General features: G+C 42.6%; 1 protein-coding gene across 3 annotated transcripts in view; it reads left to right on the plus strand.

The window, feature by feature from the left end:
• RNF121 (ring finger protein 121) overlaps positions 1–24,883 on the plus strand; it is a 76,707-nt gene that overhangs the window by 49,412 nt on the left and 2,412 nt on the right. For all 3 annotated transcript variants that reach the window (XM_055423578.2, XM_055423580.2, XM_055423579.2), the window contains 5 exons: positions 3,908–4,062; positions 7,515–7,622; positions 10,463–10,583; positions 23,784–23,917; positions 24,562–24,663. In XM_055423578.2, the coding sequence (XP_055279553.1) occupies positions 3,908–4,062; positions 7,515–7,622; positions 10,463–10,583; positions 23,784–23,917; positions 24,562–24,663 (620 nt within the window). The remainder of the gene's footprint in view (positions 1–3,907; positions 4,063–7,514; positions 7,623–10,462; positions 10,584–23,783; positions 23,918–24,561; positions 24,664–24,883) is intronic.

The following is a 24,883-nucleotide window of genomic DNA, read 5'->3' on the forward strand; positions in this document are numbered from 1 at the left end:
CACTGGGCTCTCACCCCAGCAGCTGCTTTCAAGGCCCTGAACAGAATCTAGCTTTCAAACTTCCCTGACAGAGAGTGTCTTGATACCTCACCACTTTTTGTTGATTATTTTAGTTACCTCATGTGAAGCCATAGTAAGAGTTCTCATTTATTTAAGCAACTGTGCTTACTATGCAGCTGTGCTTATGGTTTTGTACACATTGTTGCCATTGAAATATTTTTGTTTTTAGTCACTCAGTCATGTCTGACTCTGTAACTTCGTGGATTCTGCAACTTCCAGACTCCTCTACCTATGGGATTTTCCAGGCAAGAATACTGGAGTGGGTTGCTATTTCCTTCTCCAGGGGGTCTTCCCGACCCAGGAATTGAACCCATGTCTTCTGCATTGCAGGCTGATTCTTTACCATTGAGCCACCTGGAAAGCTGCCATTGACAAAAAAGAGCTATCATATTGAATCCTTACATTATATTTATTACATTACTTGCATTGAATGCTTGCCTTGTTGGGTACTGTTCTGAAAGTTTTCCATGCATTAACACATAATCTGTATAGCCTAATGGAGTAGATACTGTTAACCTCATTTATACTTCAAAAAACTGAGGCTATCAGAGCTGAGTGACTTGCCTAGGTAACAGTAAGTAGCTATATTGGGATTCATATCTAGATATCTTTAATTCTAAATTCGCTAGTCATTTCACTATATTATATCATTCTACTGTGTCCACTTGATCTTTAATGATTTTTTTCTTCTTAAGAAAGGGTCTAAAGTTTTATTGAGTCATTAAATAAGGATTTGATCTGTGTTATTCTCCTGTTGCTAAACTGTTAGCTCCTGGAGGACAGGAATTAGAAGTCATGTTTATTTCTCTTCCCGTTAAATAAATGCGCAGTAAATACTTGATGGATGAGTGAGAGTGAACACTGCCTTCACTCTCCGAGGGAGTCTGAGATACAAGGCTCAGATAAGGTCTAACAGAACCTTAGTGTGCTAGAACTTAAAGGACTTTGAAAATCAAGTCAAACCCTCCTAGGGGTGACCTAGTGATTTGGAGGCAGATCAGAACTAGAATCCAGGTTTGCTGGGCTTCTACTGGGACATCTGTTTCGAAGAACCTAAAGTGAAAGTCGTTCAGTCATGTCTGACTGTTTGCGACCCCATGAACTGTGGCCTGCCAGGCTCCTCTGATCATGGAATTCTCCAGGCAAGAATACTGGAGTGGGTTGCCATTTCCTTCTCCAGGGTGTCTTCCTGATCCAGGAATCGAACGCAGGTCTCCTGCACTGCAGGCAGATTCTTTACCAACTGAGCTACGAGGGAAGCCCAGACTTACTCCTAACTATGTCTTTGTTCCACCCCGAGTAAAATCCAGTTCCTAACCCAAAATATGCATAGCTACAGCTCATGTGGAGATAATTATCTTGACTTGATTCCCACCCACCCCCTCTCCACCAGAGTATGCTGTTGGTGATGGGGAGTGGGAAAGAAGCTGTGAGGGCAGGCTGGTTGTTTTTATGTAAAAAGCCAAGTTTTGGGAAAAGCTGGAAGTAGACAAGAATTCCTGTTCTCTCTCAGAGAAAACATATGTGACTGGACCACGTGATTGAATTCTTCCCAAGTCTCTAGGCCTACTGCTTTATAAACACCCCCATGAACCTGTCAAAGCAAATGATGTGAAGGCTGAAGACCATGCAACCCTTCTTTCCATGCCCACCTTCATCTACCCACTTTAGTGTCATGATTCTAGTTGCCTTATCCCCTAGTTTAAATAACCTGCAGGTGTTTGTTGTGATGCACTTTTCTGGTCTCCTCCATGTATCTCCTAGAATGTCACGTGGAGCATTATTTGGGTAGCCATTTGTTAGTACGTCCTGGTGCTTCCATACTTTTTTTGGTAAGGCCAGAATTTTCTTTTCCATCTAATTTTTATTTTTTAATAACTTTTTATTTAGTATTGAAATATAATCCATTAACAATGTGTGATAGTTTCAGGTGGACAACAAAGGAACTCAGCCATACATGTACTATGTGTTCATTCTCCCCCACTCGCTCCGTTCCAGGCTGCCACATAACACTGAGCAGCGTTCCATGTACTACACAGTAGGTCCTTCTTGGTTATCCATTTTAAGCATAGCAGTGTGTCCATGTCCATCCCAAACTCCTTAATTATCCTTTTCCCCTATCCTTCCCTCCTTATAAGGCCAGGATATTTTAGAATGCTGCGTTCAGGGAGTCAACTGTAGGTTCCTGTGCAGTGGAACTGGTACTGAGGCTACATTGTTCACTGGCCAGTGGGCAGACAGCACTAGAAGTTCTAAGGCAGTGGCTGATCACCATTCTCTTCCTCTGTCTTTCTCTCTCTTTTAAAATATATAAAATAACACTAAAAAACTAAGGCTTTTTCTTAGTTAAACACTAAAAAGATGCTTTAAGCTGCACTATCCAGTCTGATGTAGCAGTGGAACTCCTGAAATGTGACTGGTCTCTTTTGAGATATATTGTAAATATAAAACATCGGATTTTAAAACCTTATTACAAAAAAGTAAAATGTTTTATGGGTAGTTTATATTGAATACGTGTCAAAAGATATTTTAGATGTATTGGGTTAAATAAAATATATTATTAAAATTAAGACCATTTGCGTCTCTTTACTTTTTTAAAGCATAGCTATTATAAAACTTAAAACTTACACATATGACTCATGTTCTATTTGGACTAGGCAGCACTAGTCTAGAAATCCTCAAGAGTAAATATTTTCTCAAGTTTTCTCTTCTGTGGAACTTTAGGATGCTAGCTGCTATTTTCCTCTCTATAGCCACCTCCCCTTTTAAAAAAATATATTCTTTCATTTCACTTAATACCAGGAAGAAAGCCTCTAAGTGCCAATTATCTTTTTTATACCTGCTACTCACCTTGAGAAGAGTGCCATCTAGTGACAGTTGGGTGGTTGGGGAAGGAGTTAGAAGACTTGGGGAAGCAGAAGACTGGTGTTGGTCCCAACTTCTGACTTAGAATTGTTTTATGCATTTGGAACGCCTTAGCTAACAAGTCTGAGGTGGAAGGAGGGAAAGTAAAATAGATACTCTTATAACAGAAATATGCCTCTTTCTTAAGGTTCTAGTCTTGCTTTCCCCTCATTTATCTAAATTCATTGAGGATCTATCATGGGCCAGAGTATGGCCTTGTCACTGCTCTCAAGGGGCTTACAGTAAAGTAGAGAATGAATTTGAACCTAGCCTCATACTCTAGATAAGCAGTGTAATGATGGTAGAAAGGAAAATGCTTTTGGAGCATTGGGAAATCATGACTTATTGTGCCTAACAAGGAGACTGACAGCTTCACATGTGTCTCATGTGATACTCTCAGGCTGAAAGGCAGGTGGGAAGGATGTTTTAGTCTCAGAGCGGGACACCTTGACTGCAGTCTTGGGGAGTGGTAGAAGATGGTCCTGAAACAGTAGTTTGGAGCTCCATTGTGGGAGATTCGACTGCCTAAAGATGTTGGGTCTAAGGATGTCAGATCTTATCTATAGAAAGGGGGACCTCAGAGGGTTCTAAGCTGTGGAGTGACGTTTTCATGACTGAGTGTGCTCCTGGGAAGGATAGATTGGAGCAGAGACATTGAATTCAGGGAGACTTAATAAAGAGGTCATGGTCAGCCAGGTAAGAGACAGCAGGGCTCAAATGGAAAGGAAAGAGTAGGTACAATGAACCGTTGGGTGGGGGAAAAGGTTGGTATCAAGCATGGTCTCAGGGTTTCTAACTTGGGTCACTAGGAGGTGCTTTTATCCAAAACTGGAAACGCAGAAAAGATCAGGCTAAAATGGAACACAAAAGATATGCTCTGGATTTGTGGATGGAGCTGCAGAGGAAGCTGGCTAGAGCTGAAGTGCTTATCTTTGTGTTTCAGATGGTGACCCTCTTTCAGATGTGGGTTGTTCCCCTCTATTTCACAGTGAAGCTGCACTGGTGGAGGTTCCTAGTGATCTGGATCTTGTTCTCCGCTGTCACAGCCTTTGTCACCTTCCGAGCCACCCGAAAGCCACTAGTCCAGACAACCCCAAGGTGAGAATTTAGCTAGTGGGTAGTGGGAAGGAGCCAAGTTTCCTGAAAAAATGGATTGGGATGCATGGGAGGTGGGTGGGCTTAAATTGAAAAAAAAATTGCAGTTTTTATCTGCCAAGAGTACTTGGCACACAGCCCCACCAAAACAAGCTGATTGGGAGATCTCCTGCCCCATTCACAGAATAAAACCCCTCAAATATTTCCCTATAGCTTACCTTATGGTTTACATCAAGGTCTGTTTATATTAAAAGCTAATAATATAAGCAAATCCTGGTCCTCTTGGTCTCATTTTAAGTGTTTTCTTCTGTGAACTCTTCTCTGATCTCTAAGTAGATTTTCTGTCACATTCTCTTCCTAGTGCCCTGTGGCTTCCTTTCATAGAACTTATCACAGTTTATGACCGAATACTATTTTTTAAGTGTCTGTCTCCCCCACTAAACTAACTGAGATCAGGAACCACATCCATGTTGTTTATCACTGTATATCCAGGCTCTCCCAAAGGGCCTGGCACATAGTAGCCTACTCTGAATTTTTGTTGAATGAATGAATCTCAGCAAATTTAAACTGGAGAATTATAACGAATAATACTTCCTTCTTTCGACACAAAGCAGCCCCTTCCTGTATAATTCTTTGTATTTCCAAATGCATTTCTCATCTGATCCTCCCAACCAGCTTGTGAGGTCATTTATATCTATGCTTGACAGAAAAAAAAAAAGAGAGATTTTCTCATTCATTCATTCAACAAGCACCTGCTCTGTGTCAGGCCCTGTGCTGAGTGCTGGGGATACAGAGCTGAAAAAGACATGGTCCCTGCCCTCAAGGAGTACTCGTTTTAATGGAGGAGATGGACAAGAAAGCAGCTGTTTCAGTGCAGTTGGTAAGTGCTGTGAGATACGTGTGCAGGTCCAGGAGAGCCTAACAGAGGAGCTGGCCAGTCTCAGAGTTGTAACTACCTGATCCAGAGACCTCCAACTTGAAACTTACTCTTTTCCCCATGCTTCTTATGTTCTACTTTACTGCCAGCCTTTTCCTGGCCTTTTAAGTTTTATTCTACAAAGTAAAGTTTACTTACAAGGTGGAGTCAGTGATCCAGAAGCGCCTCTCTGGCTATGGTAGTTTGTTGTTATGGAGAAGGAAATGGCAACCCACTCCAGTACTCTTGCCTGGAAAATCCCATGGATGGAGGAGCCTGGTAGGCTACAGTCCATGGGGTAGCTGACTGAGCGACTTCACTTTCACTTTTCACTTTCATGCATTGGAGAGGGAAATGACAACCCACTCCAATATTCTTGCCTGGAGAGTCCCAGGGACACAGGAGCCTGGTGGGCTGCCGTCTATGGGGTTGCACAGAGTCGGACACGACTGAAGCGACTTAGCAGCAGCAGCAGTTTGTTGTTACTGTTGTTTAGTTGCTAAGTTGTATCTGACTCTTCTGTGAGCCCATGGACTTCACCCCGCCAGGCTCCTCTGTCCCTGGGATTTCCCAGTCAAGAATACAGATTGGGTTTCAATTTCTTTCTGCTAGGGATCTTCCCTACACAGGGATCAAACCTGCATCTCCTGCTTGGCAGGCAGGTTCTTTACCACTGAGCCACCTGGAAAGTCTCCTACATTAGAAGCCATCATAAAATATACAGGCTCTGGAGCCAGATGGATGTGGATTGGAAACCCCCAGCCCTGCTATTTGTTAATTATATGACCCATATGGCTGCATGTTTCTCAGCCTTGAATTCTTTATCCCTAAAAAATGTGATAATAGTTGCTACTTCATATACGGTAATATGAAGAAAGAATGTAATAAAGCATGTTAAGCATCATCAGGTAGTTTAAATATCTTAGCTAAATGACGAAAATATGTTTATAACATGAGAGGTTTTCAATGATGATTAACAACTAGCATTCAGTAATGCTTTACAGTTTCAAAACACTTTCATGAACATCCACATTTATTTATGCAGCATTTATTGAGCATGTATTTTATACACTAGGAAATGGGCTGTGTACAATCCAGTGAGAAAGGTAGTAAGGGGTTCCTGTTTTAGGACTTAATGAATTTGTCTCAAGTTAATATGACTTATCTGGGGTTACCCAGCTACTAAACTTCACTTAATCCACATTCCTCCTAAAATGCGTATCCTTTCCGCTGTGTCTCACTTCCAGCTGATCATTGCAAACTCTGGATGGTGGAGCTTCTGTGGTCTTTGAAGGTAGACAATGCAAGGTGTTTGGGTCCCTTTGCTAACCTTAGAAGTCATTACACCGTTGCTTAGCCACAGCAGGGAGGCCCAAGCAGGGACCTTGAGCATCTTCCCTGAGGCCCAGCAGAGTGACAGTAACCTCGTTGGCTCTCAAGAGCTAGACAGACTTACTGAGTTGCTCTTTAGCTCTCCTTGCCAGTAGAACAGTGGCCCATGATATAAGGGACCTATGTCCACAGCATTTAAAAGGCTCTGGTACATTCTGGGAACCGTCTTTCCTCTCCAAACCTACTTGGAGTCAACCAACCAGATTCCATACTTCTTTTCATTGGATCCTAGGGAGCATGGCTCCTCTTCCAGAAGAATCTCATATCCCCATCCACCCCCCACTCCCCAACCCACACCACTAGCACACACACACACATCCAAATAAAGGTATTCTTTGAGTACCTTGTTTCTTATCCCTTCTCCTCCAAGGGGGAAAAAATTCAGAAGCAAACTCTTTAGACATCATTCATTTTGTTATTGTTCTATGGGTTAGAACAAAGCAGTATTCAGATTAACCATGCCCAGTTACAAAAGCCTGTAGCTAATTCTACCTCTTATTCATCTTTCCTTGAATCCTCTTTCCTGACAAGAATACCTGTTTCCTTCTGAGCGTAGCTGTAGTTACTGATTTTCACTTCCTCATCCAGCTAACCTAAATTTGAGATGACATAGTTGTCTGAGGTTAGGCAGGCATTCTTTGTTTGATGTTGAAACCTCCTTAAAAAAAAAAAAAATTGAAGGATAATTGTTTTATAGAATTTTGTTTTCTGTCAAAGATCAACATGAATCAGCCATAGGTATACATATATCCCCTCCCTTTTGAACCTCCCTCCCATCTCCCTCCCCATCCCACCCCTCTAGGCTGATACAGAGCCCCTGTTTGGGTTTTCTAAGACATACAGCAAATTCCCGTTGGCTATCTATTTTACTTCTGTTGAAACCTCCTTTTAATGCTCCCTTTTCTTCCCTTGGTTTGAGACCAGGAAAATATAAATACCAAAATACAAAATACCTTCCTGGTATGTGGAGGTGTTTTGCAGTTGAGGGAGTGATCAGCCATGTATAGTAACTGAAGTTACTCAATATAAGTCCTAAGCAAAGAGCCTGATGTCCCCATTGATATGAGAGAAAGGAATTCTGGTGCTGCAGAGGCTCTTAGACCAGTGTTTCTGTGTCAGCATTACTAATTTTTTCTCCTTTCTCCAGGTTGGTTTATAAGTGGTTCCTGCTGATCTATAAAATCAGCTATGCCACTGGCATCGTTGGCTACATGGCTGTCATGTTTACTCTCTTTGGTCTTAACTTGTTATTCAAGTGAGTACCCTTTGTTTTTGTTTTTGCTAGTGTTTGGGGAGAAGGGACTGGTGAGATGTACCTTTCTTCCTGGGACAAGTCCTGAGTATTAGCAAGAGGAATATGGCATAAGTGCCATATAGCCCGATAGGCGACTGGGGCTGTGGAGGATGGGAGGATGGGTGGCCTCTCTGTGATTTTGTGCTGGCAGAGAGAAAGGAATGTCTGGATAATACAGAGTTAAGAGTCTCAAATCATTGGTTGTACTTTCTAAGAATTTATATTTTAATGGAAAACTATAATAACAAAAATAAGCATAATAACGACTATAACCAGTTACCCGTAACTCCATCACCCCAACAGAACCATTTTCCTTTTCCATGTGTGTATTGTTTTTTACAATATCCACTCTACCGTAGTGGTCTTATGTTCACGGAGAGTAGGAGTTGGCAAACTATGTCCTATGGGCCAAATTGACCTGCCTTCAATTTTTATAAAATACAACATTTCTGCTGAAACACTCATTTGTTTACACGTTACCTGTTGCTGTTTTTGCAGTAAAACAGCAGAGTTGAATAATTGGGGCAGAGACTTTTAGGGCCATAAACCTAAAATATTTACAATTCGGACCTTTACAGACAAAGTTTGCTGACCCCAGGCTAGACAGTTGAACTCATGGAACGGTTGGTTACACCTGGCAGCAGATCCACCTAGAAAGATACAAGACCGGAAATAACAAGGCAGTGCCTGCTGGAGTCCTTACAGTAGTCCCAGGGCTGAGATGTGAGGGACTGAGACCACACAGATGAGTGTGGGAGCCACCCAGGCCCAGAAGCCGCACTTCTCCAAGGAACACATCAGGTTTAAAACTTCCTGGATCCAGATACTGTGTTCTAATCGCAGATCGAGTTTAACGTAAGCGTTGTTGCTTTGTAACACAGCTGACATTCTGCCTTTAAGAGATTTCTCAGGAGAAAGAATTAACCTGTGAACTTGCTCCACTGTTGGGCACGTAGGTTGTTTTTCAGTGTATTGCTGCCACAGATAAGATTGCCAAGTTGCTTCCTAAGGATACACGACTAGGAGTGGGATTCTGGCTGTTACTTCCTATTGTCGTAAGCTTTCTAAAAGATCTGATTCAGCATACAGGTCTCCTCCCACCCCGCTGCTCATTAGAGCAAAAGCCAGGTAATCCTGTCCTGCATTCTGGGACAATGACTATGACAATGATAATGACTCTGGGACTGGAGGGTACAATAAGTAAGGCAGAAAAGGGTAGAAATGTTTCCTGGCTGAGGGAATGGGGGCTGTAGGCTGTGGGTTGTGAGGAATTCTAAGCCTGGGACAGTGTGTTGAAGCTAGAGATTTAGGATTAAAATTTAAATTGATGACCACTGACCTCTTCCCCAAACTGAGTACACTGTACGCAGGAGTTTCTGATTCTGAAAGACATCAGTCCTACTTTATATAGTGAGAGGACAACCATGGAATTCTTCCTTCCAGGTGTAGTACGGGCTGAAAGAATAAACAGGTGCCACAGATATTTATAGGAATTTATCAGTGAAGAGTCATCAGGTCTCATCAAAGAAAACCCAGATATTTCCAGATAGCTTCCTAACCTTTGTGATTAAAAAAGTAAAAACCAAGATTCTCCATGTTTTGTGTTTTTAAAGGTATTTATTCTAGAATTATAATTTCTACTTTGGTAAACTACATAAGGAGGAAAACATACTTGAGAATCTTGACCATTTTTATGCTGCTAATTAGTTAATTGGTATAAGACCATGATATCAAATTAGTAGGTTAAATATTACAAGATTGGTGAGCAAATTCAACTTTGAGATAAATGTAATTTAGTCTTAAGTGAACACATTCAGTTCTTTGTACAAATGTTTTAACAAAGATAGTTTTCTTTAATAAACATTTAAAGACTAAAGTTTGCAAATTATTGGTCCATGAAGTCACTAAAACAAGCTTCCTAATATTATAGACATATTGTCCTTAGTAAGAAGACTTGGACCAAAATTTAACTTTGGTGACATGATACAGAATATGTGTAGTTACAACTTAAAATTGTATGTAATGGGTATGTGTGTATTTACTAACTGTATCTTTCTTTTCTAAAGCTGTGGTTACAAAGTTTTTTTTTTTGGTAAAAGCCCAAATAAATATTTTAGGTTTCATGGGACAAAAGTCAAGATCTAGGATGGTTTATAGGTATTTACATAAAAAGAGAGAACACGCGTCCCTGCCGCATGTATTTTCCTGGGTGAACTGTCTCAGATGGTGGGCGTTCTTTGTGTCCACTTGCCATCAGGTGAAACATTCTCTGAAGGAGGGTCCTGATGGGGGCGGGTGAGCATTGGGATCAGTTTCAGTCTGCTCCAGTGACACCCAGAACCTGCTGTGCTCATCCCTCCTTTTGGAGGGCTTGGTCATTTCAACTTAGGCAACCTGCTGGAGGTGAGGCAATTCATTAGTGAGTTGCTGCCTTCCAGACTGAAAATCCCACTGTTTGGTGTGCAGTGGTTGCCAGTGGTGGAGTCCCCAATGTGTAAGTGGGAACCAGAGCAGAGCCTAGGCCGCTGCAAGGCATGTTCATCAGTCACAGGAGGCAGGCACTGGAAACCCCTTGAGGAAATGGGCAGAAGGGGATACCCTGACTTGGTCTTCACAGCCTCCAGTCCTTGCCTGTCAGGAGGTGCCCACAGACCATATGCTGGACTTGGTTTTAGTTTGCCAATACTTGCTCTACTCTTGAGGCTTCCAATTTTAGGCTCTGCCTTATGTGTCCCAGGGTAGTAATGCAAAGCAGGTGCATCTCCGGGCAAGGCTTACAGGCCATACTGCTTCCCTTACAGGATCAAACCTGAAGATGCTATGGACTTTGGCATTTCTCTCCTCTTCTATGGCCTCTACTATGGTGTTCTTGAACGGGACTTTGCAGAAATGTGTGCAGACTACATGGCATCGACCATAGGGGTGAGTTCACCTGGGCTTTTATTACTGCCTCCTGTTCAGGATAGCATCACTTGTTTGATGGAAGAGATAAGCCATACAAAATCCTTCAAGATGTGAGTGGTATATATGAAGATTCCCTCTTTAAAATTTGGAAAGCTAGATCTCAGAGGTACCCTGGAATTTTTAACTCTAAGCCATAAGGTAAAAGTCACTTTACCCTACAGGAAGTTGAGAGTCACTCAACAGATACTTATTTAATGTCTCCTGTGTCCCTAAGCACATCTAATGTGCTTAGATTAGAAAGGTGTACAAAAATAAACATGATTATTGCCCAAATGGAGTTTCCTGTCAAGAGAGATGGGTATTAAAGTAATTAAAAACACCAATAAATTATATATGATACATTATGTTATTCATAATAATATATTATGAAATTATAGAAATTATAACTAATAAATATTATCAAGGGAGGTTCATGATACTGTGAACAAATACAGCATTTGACCTAGTCTTGGGGCTCAACGGTGGCTTCCCTGATGTGACTTTTGAGCTGACCTGAGCGATGAGTGGGAGTTAACCAGATGAAGTGAAAAGTGAAGTGTGTACCAGATAGGGGAAATAGCATGTATAAGCGGCCTGTAGTGGGAGAAAAGGTGAGAATTTTGAGGAACTGAGGCTAATGTGGTTGTGGATCTGAATTATAGTGGAAGTGTCTAGAGAAACAAAGGCTAGACTAGAAAAACCCATATAGGCCAAATGAAAGATTGTGATTTTTATACTAAAAATAGTAAGGGTCTAAGATAGAAAATGGTATCATCAGATTTGCCCTTGGAAAAGATCATGCTGGCTGCTTGGATAGAGAACAGATCGGAGAGGGGTCCACAGATCAGCATGACCCACTATGACTAAACAGACAGTTGCAGTAGTTTGCGCAAGATGAAGGCTGCTTGGATTAGTGTAGAGATGGTGAAAAGGAAGAGAAGTAGACTGAGAGGTATTTTGGAGGTAAGTTTGACAAGACTTGGATATAGATTGGTTCTGGGGACTGAAGGAAAAAACAGGAAGAAAAGAAAGGTAGGTACCGAAGCTGACATTTATGACTCAAGCAACTCCTCGGATCCTTCACTGAGATAAGAAGTGCTGTGAGAGGACCAGGTGGAGACCATGCAAAGATTCTTCAAGCTTAAAATATAGGTAAAGTAGCAGTCAGTCTAAGAAACCCAACTCAATATCCTTACTCCTTTTTTTCCGCAATGGAAATATGTTTGTAAAAATAATGAGTTCTTTTTGTAATTGTATGAACAACACAGAAGTGCTCTCCATCTTGGTGTCATTCCATTAGACTCCACCCCAAGAAGAAATATTTCCAAGCTTAATAGACATTTCTCCAGTTCTGTGCTGAAATAATTCTGACTCTGGTGTGTGGGGACTGAAGGGCATTCCAAAGTTCTTTCTAGGTCGAAGTTTGGCAAGTTGGAGAGGATTCCTAGAACATCAGAGAAAAAGTGGGTTCTCCTGGTTCCTCCACATACAAGTCCTAGCTCTTAGGCAGGAGATATCAATGGAGACCAATTGAAAAGAACAAGAAAGTCTTGGCACTGACTTCATGTGAGGCTCTTCAGGACCTCTTGCTGAGCTTGTGGAGGTTTTGCAGGTGGAAACCTCTTGGCTGTGCAAATTTGTATGTCACAGCTACTGTGATCTCATTTGTGCCTTGGGCTGGTAGGCTTAGGGCAATTCAGGTTAAACAGAAGATTCAGCTATCACCTTGGGTGTGTGTGTGCTAGTCACTCGGTCATATCCAATTCTTTGTGATCCCATGGACCATAGTCTGCCAGGCTCCTCTGTCCGTGGAATTTTCTAGGCAAGAATACTGAAGTGAGTTGCCATTCCTACTCAAAGGGTTCTTCCTGACCCAGGAATTGAATCTGTGTCTCTTGTGTCTCCTGCTTTTGTCAGGCAGATTCTTTACCACTGTACCACCTGGGAAGCCCTGTCACCCTGTGTAATGTCAACCAAGTACAGTTTTGGGTCTGGGACTTTGTGTCTCAGTATCATAAGACTCTTTATTTTTCCTGTAATGGATTAAATAAAAAACAAAGTGTATTGGGTCACTTTATAGACAGCCAGTTAGATTCTTTTCTGAACAGTTGTCTCATGTTTTAGCAGCATCTCACTTTCTCTTATTTAGTTGTGTCTTCAGCTGTTCATTCAACTAGTTCACTCCCTAAAGAGATTTTCAGACCCTGGATTGTCTTAATTACTCACTTTACTTTCAGCAGCAGCTGTTCATTAAAACTGTTTCCTTTGGTGGCACAGCCAGCTTTTCAAAGTGTCTCTTACTGGAATCCTGTCTTTTACCCTCTAGTGATTTCTTCTTTTCTATTTTTACAGGACCAATATAGACTTTATTCCCTCCCAGGTGGGTCCCTAATGACTAATCTGCAGAATCCCTTTTCTGTCCAGGTGGAGCTAAGCTCAGAATTGATTAGCATCTCCTCTGGGAGATGGAGTTATTACATTGGCCTCTGCAAGATGGGATTTGACCTGGGCCTCTTCCCATGTTCTTGGGAACAATTATTGGATACTTCAGTGATTGTAAATGATAATCCCTCATAAGATAATTCCCTAATAATGATAAATTCCAGCTTCACCAGGAGACCTGGTGGGAGAATTTCTTGCTAGTGTGGAGAGTGCCTCAAACACTAGCTCTTGACCCCTTGTATTCTCCTTCCTTTCATGGGATGTCACTAGTTAGCCCCACCACTCCACGATAACAGTCTGTCCCAAGGGTAAACCACATACCTCACTGTACCTCTTAGCATGGATGTAAGAATCAAACAATCACATTGGACTTTATTAAAGAGTTGAGGATAAGAGCAGGAAAATAAAGTGTGAACATCTGAATGAGGTTGATCTGAGTTACCAGTTGGCCTGCTCTCCAGGGCTTTTAGACCCTGCCTCATCCAACTCAGCCTATAGGTCAGTGTACTGAGTGTCATCTTAGCACCCACAACGTGGAATCCACACCTGGACAGCGACTGTCCTCCAGATGCCAACACCCAGAGCCTGTGTTCTTGACAAAAATAATGCTGCCCTTCCTTTGTACCACAGGCTAGTCTTCTGAATCCTAGTATCTTACCTGATAGCTACCTCTCCCCTAAATAATTGACATTGAGAATGGCTTTCCCTTTCAGAGGAGCCACTCTATCCTACTGTCTCTTTCAGAGGAGTCACTCTGAAAACTCCCATCCAACAGAATGTGACCTTGCTAATCCTAACTATAGACAAGCAGTTTGCTGTTTCCCCAGGGTCCCATCCTCGGGGTCATAGGAATAGTAGGATGGCCTGTGATAGTACCGGGTGAGTCACCAGGAGTTAATTCATCCATAGTTTTCCAATTCTCTTCGTAAATATTGCTGTGATTTAGTAACAGGTCTTCTGCCAGGGCTCAGGATGCCAGCAGATTAGATCAGATAGGAATGTGGGAGAAGAGATTCCAACATGAGATTAAAAGGGATCTACCTTAGAGTTCTATCCAACCCTGAGAATTTCAGGACTGTTGACTGTTGTTATTTCTGCCCACTTTGGTCAGATGGGCCTTGGTCTGCTTAGGAACACGTAGGCCCCTGAACCATGACAGCCTGAATTTCAAGAATATTCCTGGGGCTTCCCTGGTGGTGCAGTGGTTAAAAATCTACCTGCCTTGCAGAGGATACAGATTTGATCTCTGGCCCAGGAAGATTCCACATCCCACAGGGCAACTAAGCCCCTATGCAACAACTACTGAGCCCATGCACACCTAGAGCCTGTGCTCTGCCAGAAGATAAGCCACCGCAATGAGATGAGAAGTTCAAGAGCTGCCACTCTAGAGTAGCCCCCGCTCGCCACACTGGAGAAAGCCTATGTGCAGCAACAAAGATCCAACACAGCCAAAAAATTTAAAACATAAATAAAGAAGTTAAAAAAAGAGAATGTCTGTGGTCTCGAAGCCAGAATCTGGTCAGTGCTTTGGGGAGGGTAATTTGAGGAAGTCAAGAGACAGCAGCTTTCCACTCATTCATTTATTTATTCAAGCATTAGTTATTTACAGGAGTCTACAGTGCACGGAATGCGACCAGGTGCAGCCTTTACTAGCTTCATTGCTCACGTTCAGTAGCAGCCCTAGTTGTTTTTTTAAAAAACTGCTAAAAATACACATACCATCTTAACCATTTTGAAGTGTACAATTCAGTAGCGTCAATACATTTGCATTGTTCTTCAGCTGTCACCATCATCCATCTATAGAACTCTTCATTTTGCAAAACTGAAGCTTTATACTCATTCTAATCCCCGCTGTCCCCAGTCCCTGGCAACAATCATTCTGCCTGTCTCTATGAATTTGACCACTTTAGATGCATCACATAAGTGAACTCATATGCAATATTTGGCTTTTGTGATGGCTTATTTCAGTTAGCATAATATCCTCAAGGTTTACCTTTGTTGTGGCATGTTAGAATTCCCTTCCTTTTTAAGGCTACATAATATTTCACTTTGTATATATATACCACATTTTCAGTTCTGTTTTATTTTTTCATAGTCTTTTGTATATTCAGTGATCACAGTTTCTATCCCAAAGAGTCATAATTGATTTTGGAGCTGTACCAGTCAGGAACTAGGTCTGATTCATCTCTTGGTCCTCCTCTGGGAGTGGTTTGACCTAAAAAAAAAAAAATCTGTGATTAATTAACTTCACAATTCCTAGAAATAAAACTATGATGTTTTATAGTGGTGTTAAGCATTCTTAACTCCTTTCATAGTATTCTACGCCACTGTTTTTAGTTAGTGTAGAGTAGCTCTTTGTTTTGCCTCACTTGGAGAAATTTGTAACTGTTTTGTTGAGTCAGTTGATTCAAGGGAGTCTTGGATGGATGAAGTCTGTGTTTTCCAGCTGGTTACTGTGAGGTCATAAGCTTGTGACAGCCAGTCAGTTTAGTTTCCATTCACACCCGAAAGTCATGGAGGGGTGGGGCAATGGAGCATTGGGAAATAAGCTTATTTCTGGGACTTCCTCCTCTGTGGAATTGATTGGCAGGCAGGGTAGCAACACTTTGTGCTGCATTGGGCCAGGTGTCCTAGCTCACTTTTTCTGTCTCCTGAGCAAATTACTGTGCTTCAGACTTCCTACTTCCTGGAGCCTCAGCAGCCCCAGATAATATGAGGACAGGGCTGGCTACCCATTCATCTGACTTGGAGCAGTAGTGTAAAGAGCTGGGTGGTCAGAGCCAGACAGACCTGGTTTCAGATTCTCCTCCACTTTTAATTATCTGTATACTCTTGAGCAAAGTGCTTTACCTTTCTGATCTTCTTTTCTTAGCTGTAATAATATTGTCAGCCTTATAGAATTGTGGTAGGGAACAGATGGATTAATGTCAAGCACTTTGCAGTAGCCTGGCCCATGGCAGACACTCAGATGGTGATGATGATAGCAACTACTGTTACCTACTGTACAGTCCTGATGTGCTGCATGCTAATCACCTGGAGCACAGGGCCCTTGTAGACTTTGTATCTTCATCATACTCAGCACATAAAGCAAGACAGACAAATCATTAACCATGAATGCCAGTTCTCTCTTGATGCCATCTTTTGTCTGAAATCACCTTCAACCACTCTGTGGTATGAAATCTCCTCCACTATAATCCTGGAAATGGGTATTTTATTCACTTTTTCAGCAAGTATTTCTGAAACCATCTTGAACTAACAGGGAGCTAGCTGAGCCTTGCCACCAACTCTCTGGCCTCTAGTGAGGCTCTCCTCCCTGGCCATTAGTCTCCTCACTAGTTGAGGGCATGGACCAGAAGAGCCCTCAAGGCTTTCATGGCACACATTTCCTGCGATGGTCGATGGTGTGGATTAGAACTGTATCCCGAGCCCCTACCACAGACAAGCTCCTGTGCAAAAGGAGAAATCTGACTCTTCATCTGGAGCGCACCCTTTCCTACTTTGAGTAACTTTTGTTTCAAACCTCCACTCTTAAACCTCTAACACCCCTTCCCTCTGCCCTTCATTCTCAGATGATCTTGCCTCCTATTTTCCTGAGAAACTAGAAACCATATAGGAATCCCCCCAATTCCTGACACCATACCTACAGACCTACTTCTGTTTGCACCTATCTTCTCCTTCCCTTCAGTAACAGTGGAGTAGGTGTCCTTTCTCCCATCTGCCTGTGTTCTAGATTCCACACCTCCTGCCTCCTCAGGGACCTGGTGTGCCATTGACTTCCTTTCTCACCTATGACTTCAACTTCTCCCTCTACTGGGTTCTTGCCTATTAATTATTTAAATATTCTTTTTGAAAAAATGTCCTTTCTTTGACACACCTTCTCTAGCTACTGAGCCATTTCCTATCATTGACAGCTAAATTTGTGGAAAGTTTCTGTTTCCTTTTTGATGACCTTTCACTTACTTCCTGGTCCATTCTAACTGACCTCAAGTCATACCCTTCTTCTGAAGTGACTCTTACTCAGGTCACCAAGGACTCTGTGTCACTTATTCTGGGGGATTAATTATGATCTCGGCAGTCAACAGCACAGTTGACCCAGCACTTCTTTATTCTTAAAAAGGGTTCCCCCCTCACCGCCTCCCCACGGTGGCTTTTGTGACATTACCCTGTCCTGGTTTTCTTTCTCTCTGATATTTTCTGTCTTCTCTGCTAATTTTCCTTCCCCTTAAATGTTAAGGTTCCTATGAGCTCAAGACGAAACCATCTTGTCTGTTCTTCACTAGTTATTTCCTCTCTTTTTCCATGACTTCCAGATCTGTAGTCCAGAACTCTATTCTGAACTCCAGGCCTTTCCTAGTCAGCTATCTCTTTGGTGTCAACAATCGATCCACTTCTCCCAATTTTTATTGCCATCAGATTAGCCCAAGTTATCACCTGAGCATGGGAGAAGGAAATGCCAACCCACTGCAGTATTCTTGCCTAGAGAATCCTGTGGATAGAGCAGCCTTGGTGGGCTGCTCTCCATGGGGTCGCACAGAGTCAGACACCACTGAAGCAACTTAGCATAGCATAGCATATCACCTGAGCATAGGCCCCCATTATCCATCACATTTAAAATATTGTAACTGTCTCTTAGCTGGTCTCACTGAATCCATTTTGGCCTCATCTCCAATCCATTTTTCACATGGAAGACCAAGTGATCTTTTAAACAATATGAGTCTAAAATAAAGCCTTCAGATGACTTCTCATTTAAAGTCCAGAATTCTTTAAGTACTTAGTGTTTTCCTCTTTCTTACAGACTTCTTTCGGTTTCTCAAGTGCATCAGGTTCTTCCTGCCCCCGGCCTCTCTTGTCACTTCTGCCTCTCTTCATCTCACTAACTTTTACTCGTGCTTCACCTCTCAGCCTAAAATGCCACTCCTCTGAGGAAGCCGCCTCAGATGACCTAGGCTTAGTTAGGAAACCCCTTCATTGCAGTGTTCTTTGATAGCCCTTTGAACGCCTTTTAAATAACTAATTCTTATTTTAGCTTTCTAAGTAATTCTCATTTTATGTACATTTAAAAAAAATTTTATTGGAGTATAGTTGACTTACTATAGTTGCGTTAATTTCTGTACAACACAGTGATTCAGTTATATATGTGTGTGTGTGTGTGTATTCTTTTTCATATTTCTTTCATTGTGGTTTGTCACAGGATGTTAAATATAGTCCCCTTTGCTATACAGTAGGACTTTGTTGTTTAGTCATCCTATATATAATAGCTTGACTCTGATAATACCAAATTCCCATTCCTTCCCTCCTCTATCCTCCCTACCCCTTGGCAGCCACTAGTCTGTTCTCTATGTCTGTGAGTCTGTTTTTGTTTTGTAGATACATTGATTTGTATCATATTTTAGATGCCACATATAAGTGTTATTATATGGTATTTGTCTTTATTTTTCTGCCTTACTTCACTTAGTATGGTAATCTCTAGGTCCGTCCTAGAGATTGCTGTAAATGGCCTTGTTTCGTTCTTTTTGATGACTAATATTCCACTGTGTATATATGCCATGTCTTCTTTATCCATTCATCTATTGATGGATATTAAGGTTGTTTCTATGTCTTGGCTGTTGTAAATAGTGCTGCTATCGACATAGGGTTGCATGTATCTTTTTGAATTGTAGTTTTATCTGGTATATGCCCAGGAGTGGGATTGCTGGATCACATGGCAACTCTGGGCTTTCCTGGTGGCTCAGAGGTTAAAGCATCTGCCTCCAATGCGGGAGACCCGGGTTCGATCCCTGGGTCGGGAAGATCCCCTGGAGAAGGAAATGGTAACCCACTCCAGTATTCTTGCCTGGAGAATCCCATGGACGGAGAAGCCTGGTAGGCTACAGTCCATGGGGTTTCAAAGAGTCGGACACGACTGAGCGATGGAACGGAACGGATGGCAACTCTATTTTTATTTTTTGAGGCGCCTCCATACTGTTTTCCTTAGTGGTTGCACCAATTTATATTCTCACCAACAGTGTAAGAGGGTTCCTTTCTCTCCATACTCTGTCCAGCTTTTACTGTTTGTAGATTTTTTTTTGATGATGGCCATTCTGACTGATGTGAGGTGATACCTCATTATAGTTTTGATTTGCATTTCCCTAATAATTAACAGTGTTGAGTACCTTTTCATGTGCCTATTGGTCATCTGTATATCTTCTTTGGAGAAATGTCTATTAAGGTCTTCTGCCCATTTTTCCATTGGACTGTTTGGTTTTTTGTTCTTGAGTTGTATGAACTGTTTGTATTTTTTGGAAATCAAGCCCTGTTGCTTGCATCATTTGCAAATATTTTTTCCCGTTCCATAGGTTGTCTTTTTTTTTTTAATGGTTTCCTTTGCTGTGCAAAAGCTTATAAGTTTAAGTCACATTTTTTTTGTTTGTTTTTATTTCTGTTGCTTTGGGAGAGTGACCTAAGAAAGCATTGTTATGACTTATGTCAGAGAATATTTGCCTATGATCTCCGCTAGGAGTTTTATGGTATCATATCTTATGTTTAAGTCTATAAGCTGTTTTGAGTTTATTTTTGTGCATTGTGTGAGGGTGTGTTCTAACTTCATTGATTTACACACAGCTGTCCAGGTTTCCCAGCACCACTTGCTGAAGAGACTGTCTTTTTTCCATTTTATATTGTTGTCTCTTTAGTTGAAGATTAACTGACCTCTGGTATGTGGGTTTTTTTCTGGGATCCCTGTTCTGTTCCGTTGATCTGTATATGTCTGTTTTTGTGGTAATAGCATACTGTTTTGATTATTATAGCTTTATAGTATTGCCCAGAGTCTAAGAGTGTTATGTCTCCTGCTTTGTTCTTTTTCCTCAGGATTGCTTTGGCATTTCTGGGTCTTTTATGGTTCCATGTAAATGTTAGGATCATTTGTTCTAGTTCTGTGAAAAATGTCATGGGTAATTTGATAGGGATCTCATTACATCTGTAGATTGCTTTGAGTAGTATGGCCATTAAATTCCAGGCTCCCCTTGCTGTAGGTTTCATGAAGACAGAGGCCAGGTCTGTTTTTTCCCAACATTATAGCCCAAGACCTAGTCCAGTGACTGGTACCTAGTAGGTACCCAGTATATCTGACGGAAGGAAAGAAGAGTTCGAGTGGCTTGCTCAAGATCATCAAGATAGTAAGTGACAGAGGATGGAAATGCAGTCTGTCCTGACAAACTGTGTGGCCCCTTGAGCCCTTTCCACACTGAAGCATCAGGCTCTTGAGGTTAATCCAGAATCTTCCTCTCTATACTTTACCTCACTCAGCCTGAGGCCCTCCTTATACAGTCTCAGGGGGCTCTGCGAACTGTTGGTTGCTGGGACCTTCCTGACTTGACAGACTTATCTGATAACTTTGTTGAAACATTGTGGGATTTGACTCTGCTGGCCTGTCGCTGCATTAGCTCGCAGGGAGAATGGAGAAGCTAGAGGCCTAATAGAATTTTGCCTCAGTGTCCCTCCTACTCTCATCACCTCATGCAGGTTCTCTCTGATGCTGTATCCCTGCCTCAGTATCCTAGGGCAGGACTTGGAGTGGTTTGAGGTTAAGTTCTTCCTCAGAGCTCTCCTGTCCTGAGTTGGAGGGCTCCCCTTTCTCACTGCCGGTGCTGTGGGCCAGAGTAAGTGGTGGTGTTCTTGTGCTGCACGAGTGTGCAAGGATTTGATGCCAGCGCTGGGCTCAGACTTCTTGGTTTCTCTTCTTCTTGTTCAGTTGATGTGCCTAGAAATACTCAGGCAGGCACATTCAGAGCCATCAGCCTCTTGAACTCTGGTGGAGTCTCTCTCAGAGGTCCCCTCAGCACAAACATTCAGATTCCTGCTTTGGAGAATTGCAGCTAGTGGGCTTCCACGGGTTTGGCTTCACCCTGACTCTTCATTATCCTTTTGCACTCTCGATACACAAATCAGAACCTTTTGAATTATTGACCGTCACTGAGCCAAGTAGCTGCATTTCTGCAATGTTCAGATGTCAATGAACGTCTTGGGTAGGACTTGGGTTAGGAGTCGGGGGGTCTGGGTTCTCATCACAGCTAGTTTCTTTCCTTTCTGGGCTTTGGTTTCCCCAGTGACGGGGCTGCTCTGGTGTTCTCTGACAGTAACCAGCTCACCTTGAGCCACCTCAGACATTCTTGCAAGACAGTGAGGGAGGGTTGAAGGCCGGAGACTACATTCATGGATTCTTGGGGCATTTCTGCCTTCTACCCCTGAGGACTTTTGGGAGTCAGGAGAGGCCATCTCTCAGAAGGGCTGCTTGGAGTCAGAGGAACCCCATGTGGAGTGGAGGCTGTGGCAGACGTAGCTGTGTCCTTCCTGCTCCTTGTCCCAGCTCCTTCACGCCCGCCCTTCTTCCACTGTTGTCCCTCACCCAGCTAACAGTCTGTGAAGTTTTCAGAAGACAGTTGCTTGGAAACAAAAAACAGAGCAAAACTCAAGTTAGGAAAATAACAATACAAAAAAGGCTAAGTATAATCTATTTCCCTTTATAGGTACAGATCAAATTGTAATAATAAATACAGAAGCCTTTTAAAGAATTAATTTTACAGTTTTGCAAGATGTGAAAGTTCTGGAGATGAGCTGCAGATGAATGTGAAATATACTTACTGACATTACCAAACTGTATACTTAAAAATAGTTAAGGTGGTAAATTCTATATTATGTGTGTTTTACCATCATAGAGACAATGAAAAGAAAAAAAAACAATAGTTTCAACAAATAAAATTCATGTCTTTTATTCTTGGGATCACGGGGAAATGCTATGTAGCTATTGAACAATAAACCACAAGGAAAGTATGTAAAATTTTGAATTCCTTTTTGGAACATGGAATTGCTCATTCACTGTGATTAACCATGGTAATAATCTTTTAAGGTATGGGCATACCTCTTTTTATCATGCTTTGCTTTATTGCACTTCGCAGATAATTTTTTGTTTTGCCTTTTGCAAATTGAGGGTTATGATACCCCTGCGTCAAGCAAGTCTATCAGCACCATTTTCCGACAGCCTTTGCTCACTTTGCGTCTCTGTGTCACATTTTGGTGCTTCTGGCGATATTTTGAATGTTTTCATTATTCTTTGTTATGGTGCTCGGTGGTCTTGGATGTTACTGTCATAGTTGGTTTTTAGACATAATGCTATTGCTCACCTAGCAGCAAGTAGAAACATCACTTTTAAATGCACTGAGAAACCAAAGAATTTGTGTGACTCACTTTCTTGTGGTGTTCTGGAATGGAACCCACAATATCTCTGAGGTTTACCTGTTATATATGTTCATGAAGGAAAATTTGAGTACAGAAAAGTAGGCAAAATAAAAAACACCCATTTATAATCCTACTACCAAGACATCACTGGTGTAAATATTCTCATACATTTCCTTCTGACCTTTTGATTGATTTGCTTGCTTGTCTTTACCTATGGTACCAACAATACTGTGCCTCCAATTTTGTACCCTGTTTTTGATACTTAATGTTGTATCTCAAGCTTCAGTTGACTCACTGCCTGTCTAGCCTCTTGAGTGGGTACCACAATTTATTGAGCATCCTTCTGTTGTTGGTCATTTATGGTTCTTTCCATTTCTTTGCTTGTTTTTGCGCTTTTTTTTTTTCTTTTCTGGGAAAATATATGTAGCATAAAATTCACCATTTTAGCCATTGTTAAGTGTGGTATTTCCAAAATTTTTGATCATCCCAAACAGAAGCAATAACCCATTTCCTCCTCCCCACCACTGGTTACCTCTTCTCTTTTCTGTCTATGAATTTGGGTATTCTAGATATTTTATAGAAATAGACTCATATATCACAATGTTTATCTTTTTGTGTCTGACTTGTTTTTTAGCATGTTTCCAAAGTGCCTGCATGTTTTGGCATGTATCAGAACTTCATTATTCTTGTGACTGAGTAACATTTCATTGAAGGGATAGACCCCGTTTTGTCTATCCATTCTTCTGTTGATGGACACTTGAGCTGTTTCCACCTATTGGCTATTTGTGATTAATGCTGCTAAAGAGCATTGGTGTACAAGTGTGTGGTTAGGCCTGGTTTTTATTCTTTAGAAGTATTATCTAAGGATGGAATTGCTGTGTCATATGGTATTGCTATGTTTAACTTTTTGAGAGGTTGCAGACTCTTCGCTTCTTTAGTTATAAATAACACTTAGATGAGTATCTGTATGCATGAAGCTTTTTTGATATTTTTTAAAAGAAATTTCTTAAGGTGAAGTTAATGGGTTAAATGGTGCGGCAGTTAAAGACATCATGCCAAATGCTGTCCAAATGGGTTGAAGCTGTTTTACTGCTGCCACGAGTGCCTGAAAATGTCCTTGTCACCCAACCACCATTGCACCAGGTGTTTCATTGGTGTGCGTCTTGGAGAAGAGATGTTGCCCATCTGAGGGAACCACGGTGTGGCCACAGAGTGGCTTAACTGACGTAGTTCCCTGTCAGCAGCCCCGAACCCTTCTCCCTGCCCGTCTCCTTGCCCTGATGCTGACCAGCCCAGTCTTCAGGTTCTGTCTGATCTGACTTCCCAGCCCATCTCTGGTCTAGTCCTTTCACCCCATCTGCCCCACAGAGATGAGGATGATTGACGGGGAGATATTCTCCAGCTCGGGATCCTTTGCCTGCCGTGTCACGTTCTCTCCAGAAGACCCCAGGCCTCGTTGGTGTCATCCCACTTTGGTTGATTCTCACGTCTTTTCTGTCTTTTCCTCCTGCTCTTCTCTCCCAGTTCTACAGCGAGTCGGGCATGCCCACCAAACACCTCTCGGACAGTGTGTGTGCCGTGTGTGGGCAGCAGATCTTTGTGGATGTCAGTGAAGAGGGCATCATCGAGAACACGTATAGGCTGTCTTGCAATCACGTGTATCCTGCCTGGAGCTCCTGGACTGCCTCTCTCACCACGTGCACACTCCGGTCAGGGAGGGAGGGGACCGTCATAACCCTGGGCATGCCATCCAGACCTTTGAGGGGAGGAGAATCACAGAGGCAGGCATCTGGGTGGTGTCCTCTGATAGGGAAGCCAATCCCAGGGAGTGGAAACGGCTGCCTCCTTTGGTCTTTCTCACAGATGGGAGCCACTCATGCGTAAGCAGCGTGTATAGCCTAGCCAGGTCAGAAGGGAGCCTCAGCTACACTAGCTGCTGCAAGGTTGGGTCAGTCAGCAGGGAGGAGCATCCTCTTAACTGGCTCCCTCAGTGTTGGAATCAGGTGCCCCTGAATGGCGCCTCTGGCGTTTCCCACGCCCTTCCTCGGCTCCCATCCTGGCCACATGCTCTCCATTTTGCCCAGAGCGGCCCTGTAAGGCAGAGTTCATTAACTTCACTTCATGTATGAGGAAGCAGGGCCAGAGGTGTACTGTCAGCTTGCCCAAGATGATATAGCCGGTAAGAGGTGAAGCCAGGGTTTGAACCTCCCTCCAGAGCTAGGGCCTGGACACTGTGAAGCCCGTCGTGGGGCTGGAGTGCCATCCTGGCTGCCCACCATTTCCCTTGACCATTGGTGCTCAGATTCCACGAGTTCTGCATTCGCGGCTGGTGCATTGTGGGAAAGAAGCAGACATGTCCCTACTGCAAAGAGAAGGTAGACCTCAAGAGGATGTTCAGCAACCCGTATCCTTTTGTGGGTTCTTGTTGGGAGTGGGCAGTAGTAAGAAAGCAGTGGCCTGCATTCAGGTGGGTCTTGGGGTGCTCCGTCCTGCCCCCTGTCTGGTACCTGCCCACCAGTCCATTTGGCTTGTCTAGGGATGTGGGTAGGGTGTGGGGTAGGACCAGCAGCTCAGCTTCTCCTCACATTCAGGATCCCTCAAGGGTGAATCGGGAGTGACAGCAG

This window comes from Moschus berezovskii, chromosome 14 (assembly GCF_049115385.1).
Source record: "Moschus berezovskii isolate FMDL1 chromosome 14, NW_MosBer_1.0, whole genome shotgun sequence".
NCBI classification, from domain to species: domain Eukaryota; kingdom Metazoa; phylum Chordata; class Mammalia; order Artiodactyla; family Moschidae; genus Moschus; species Moschus berezovskii.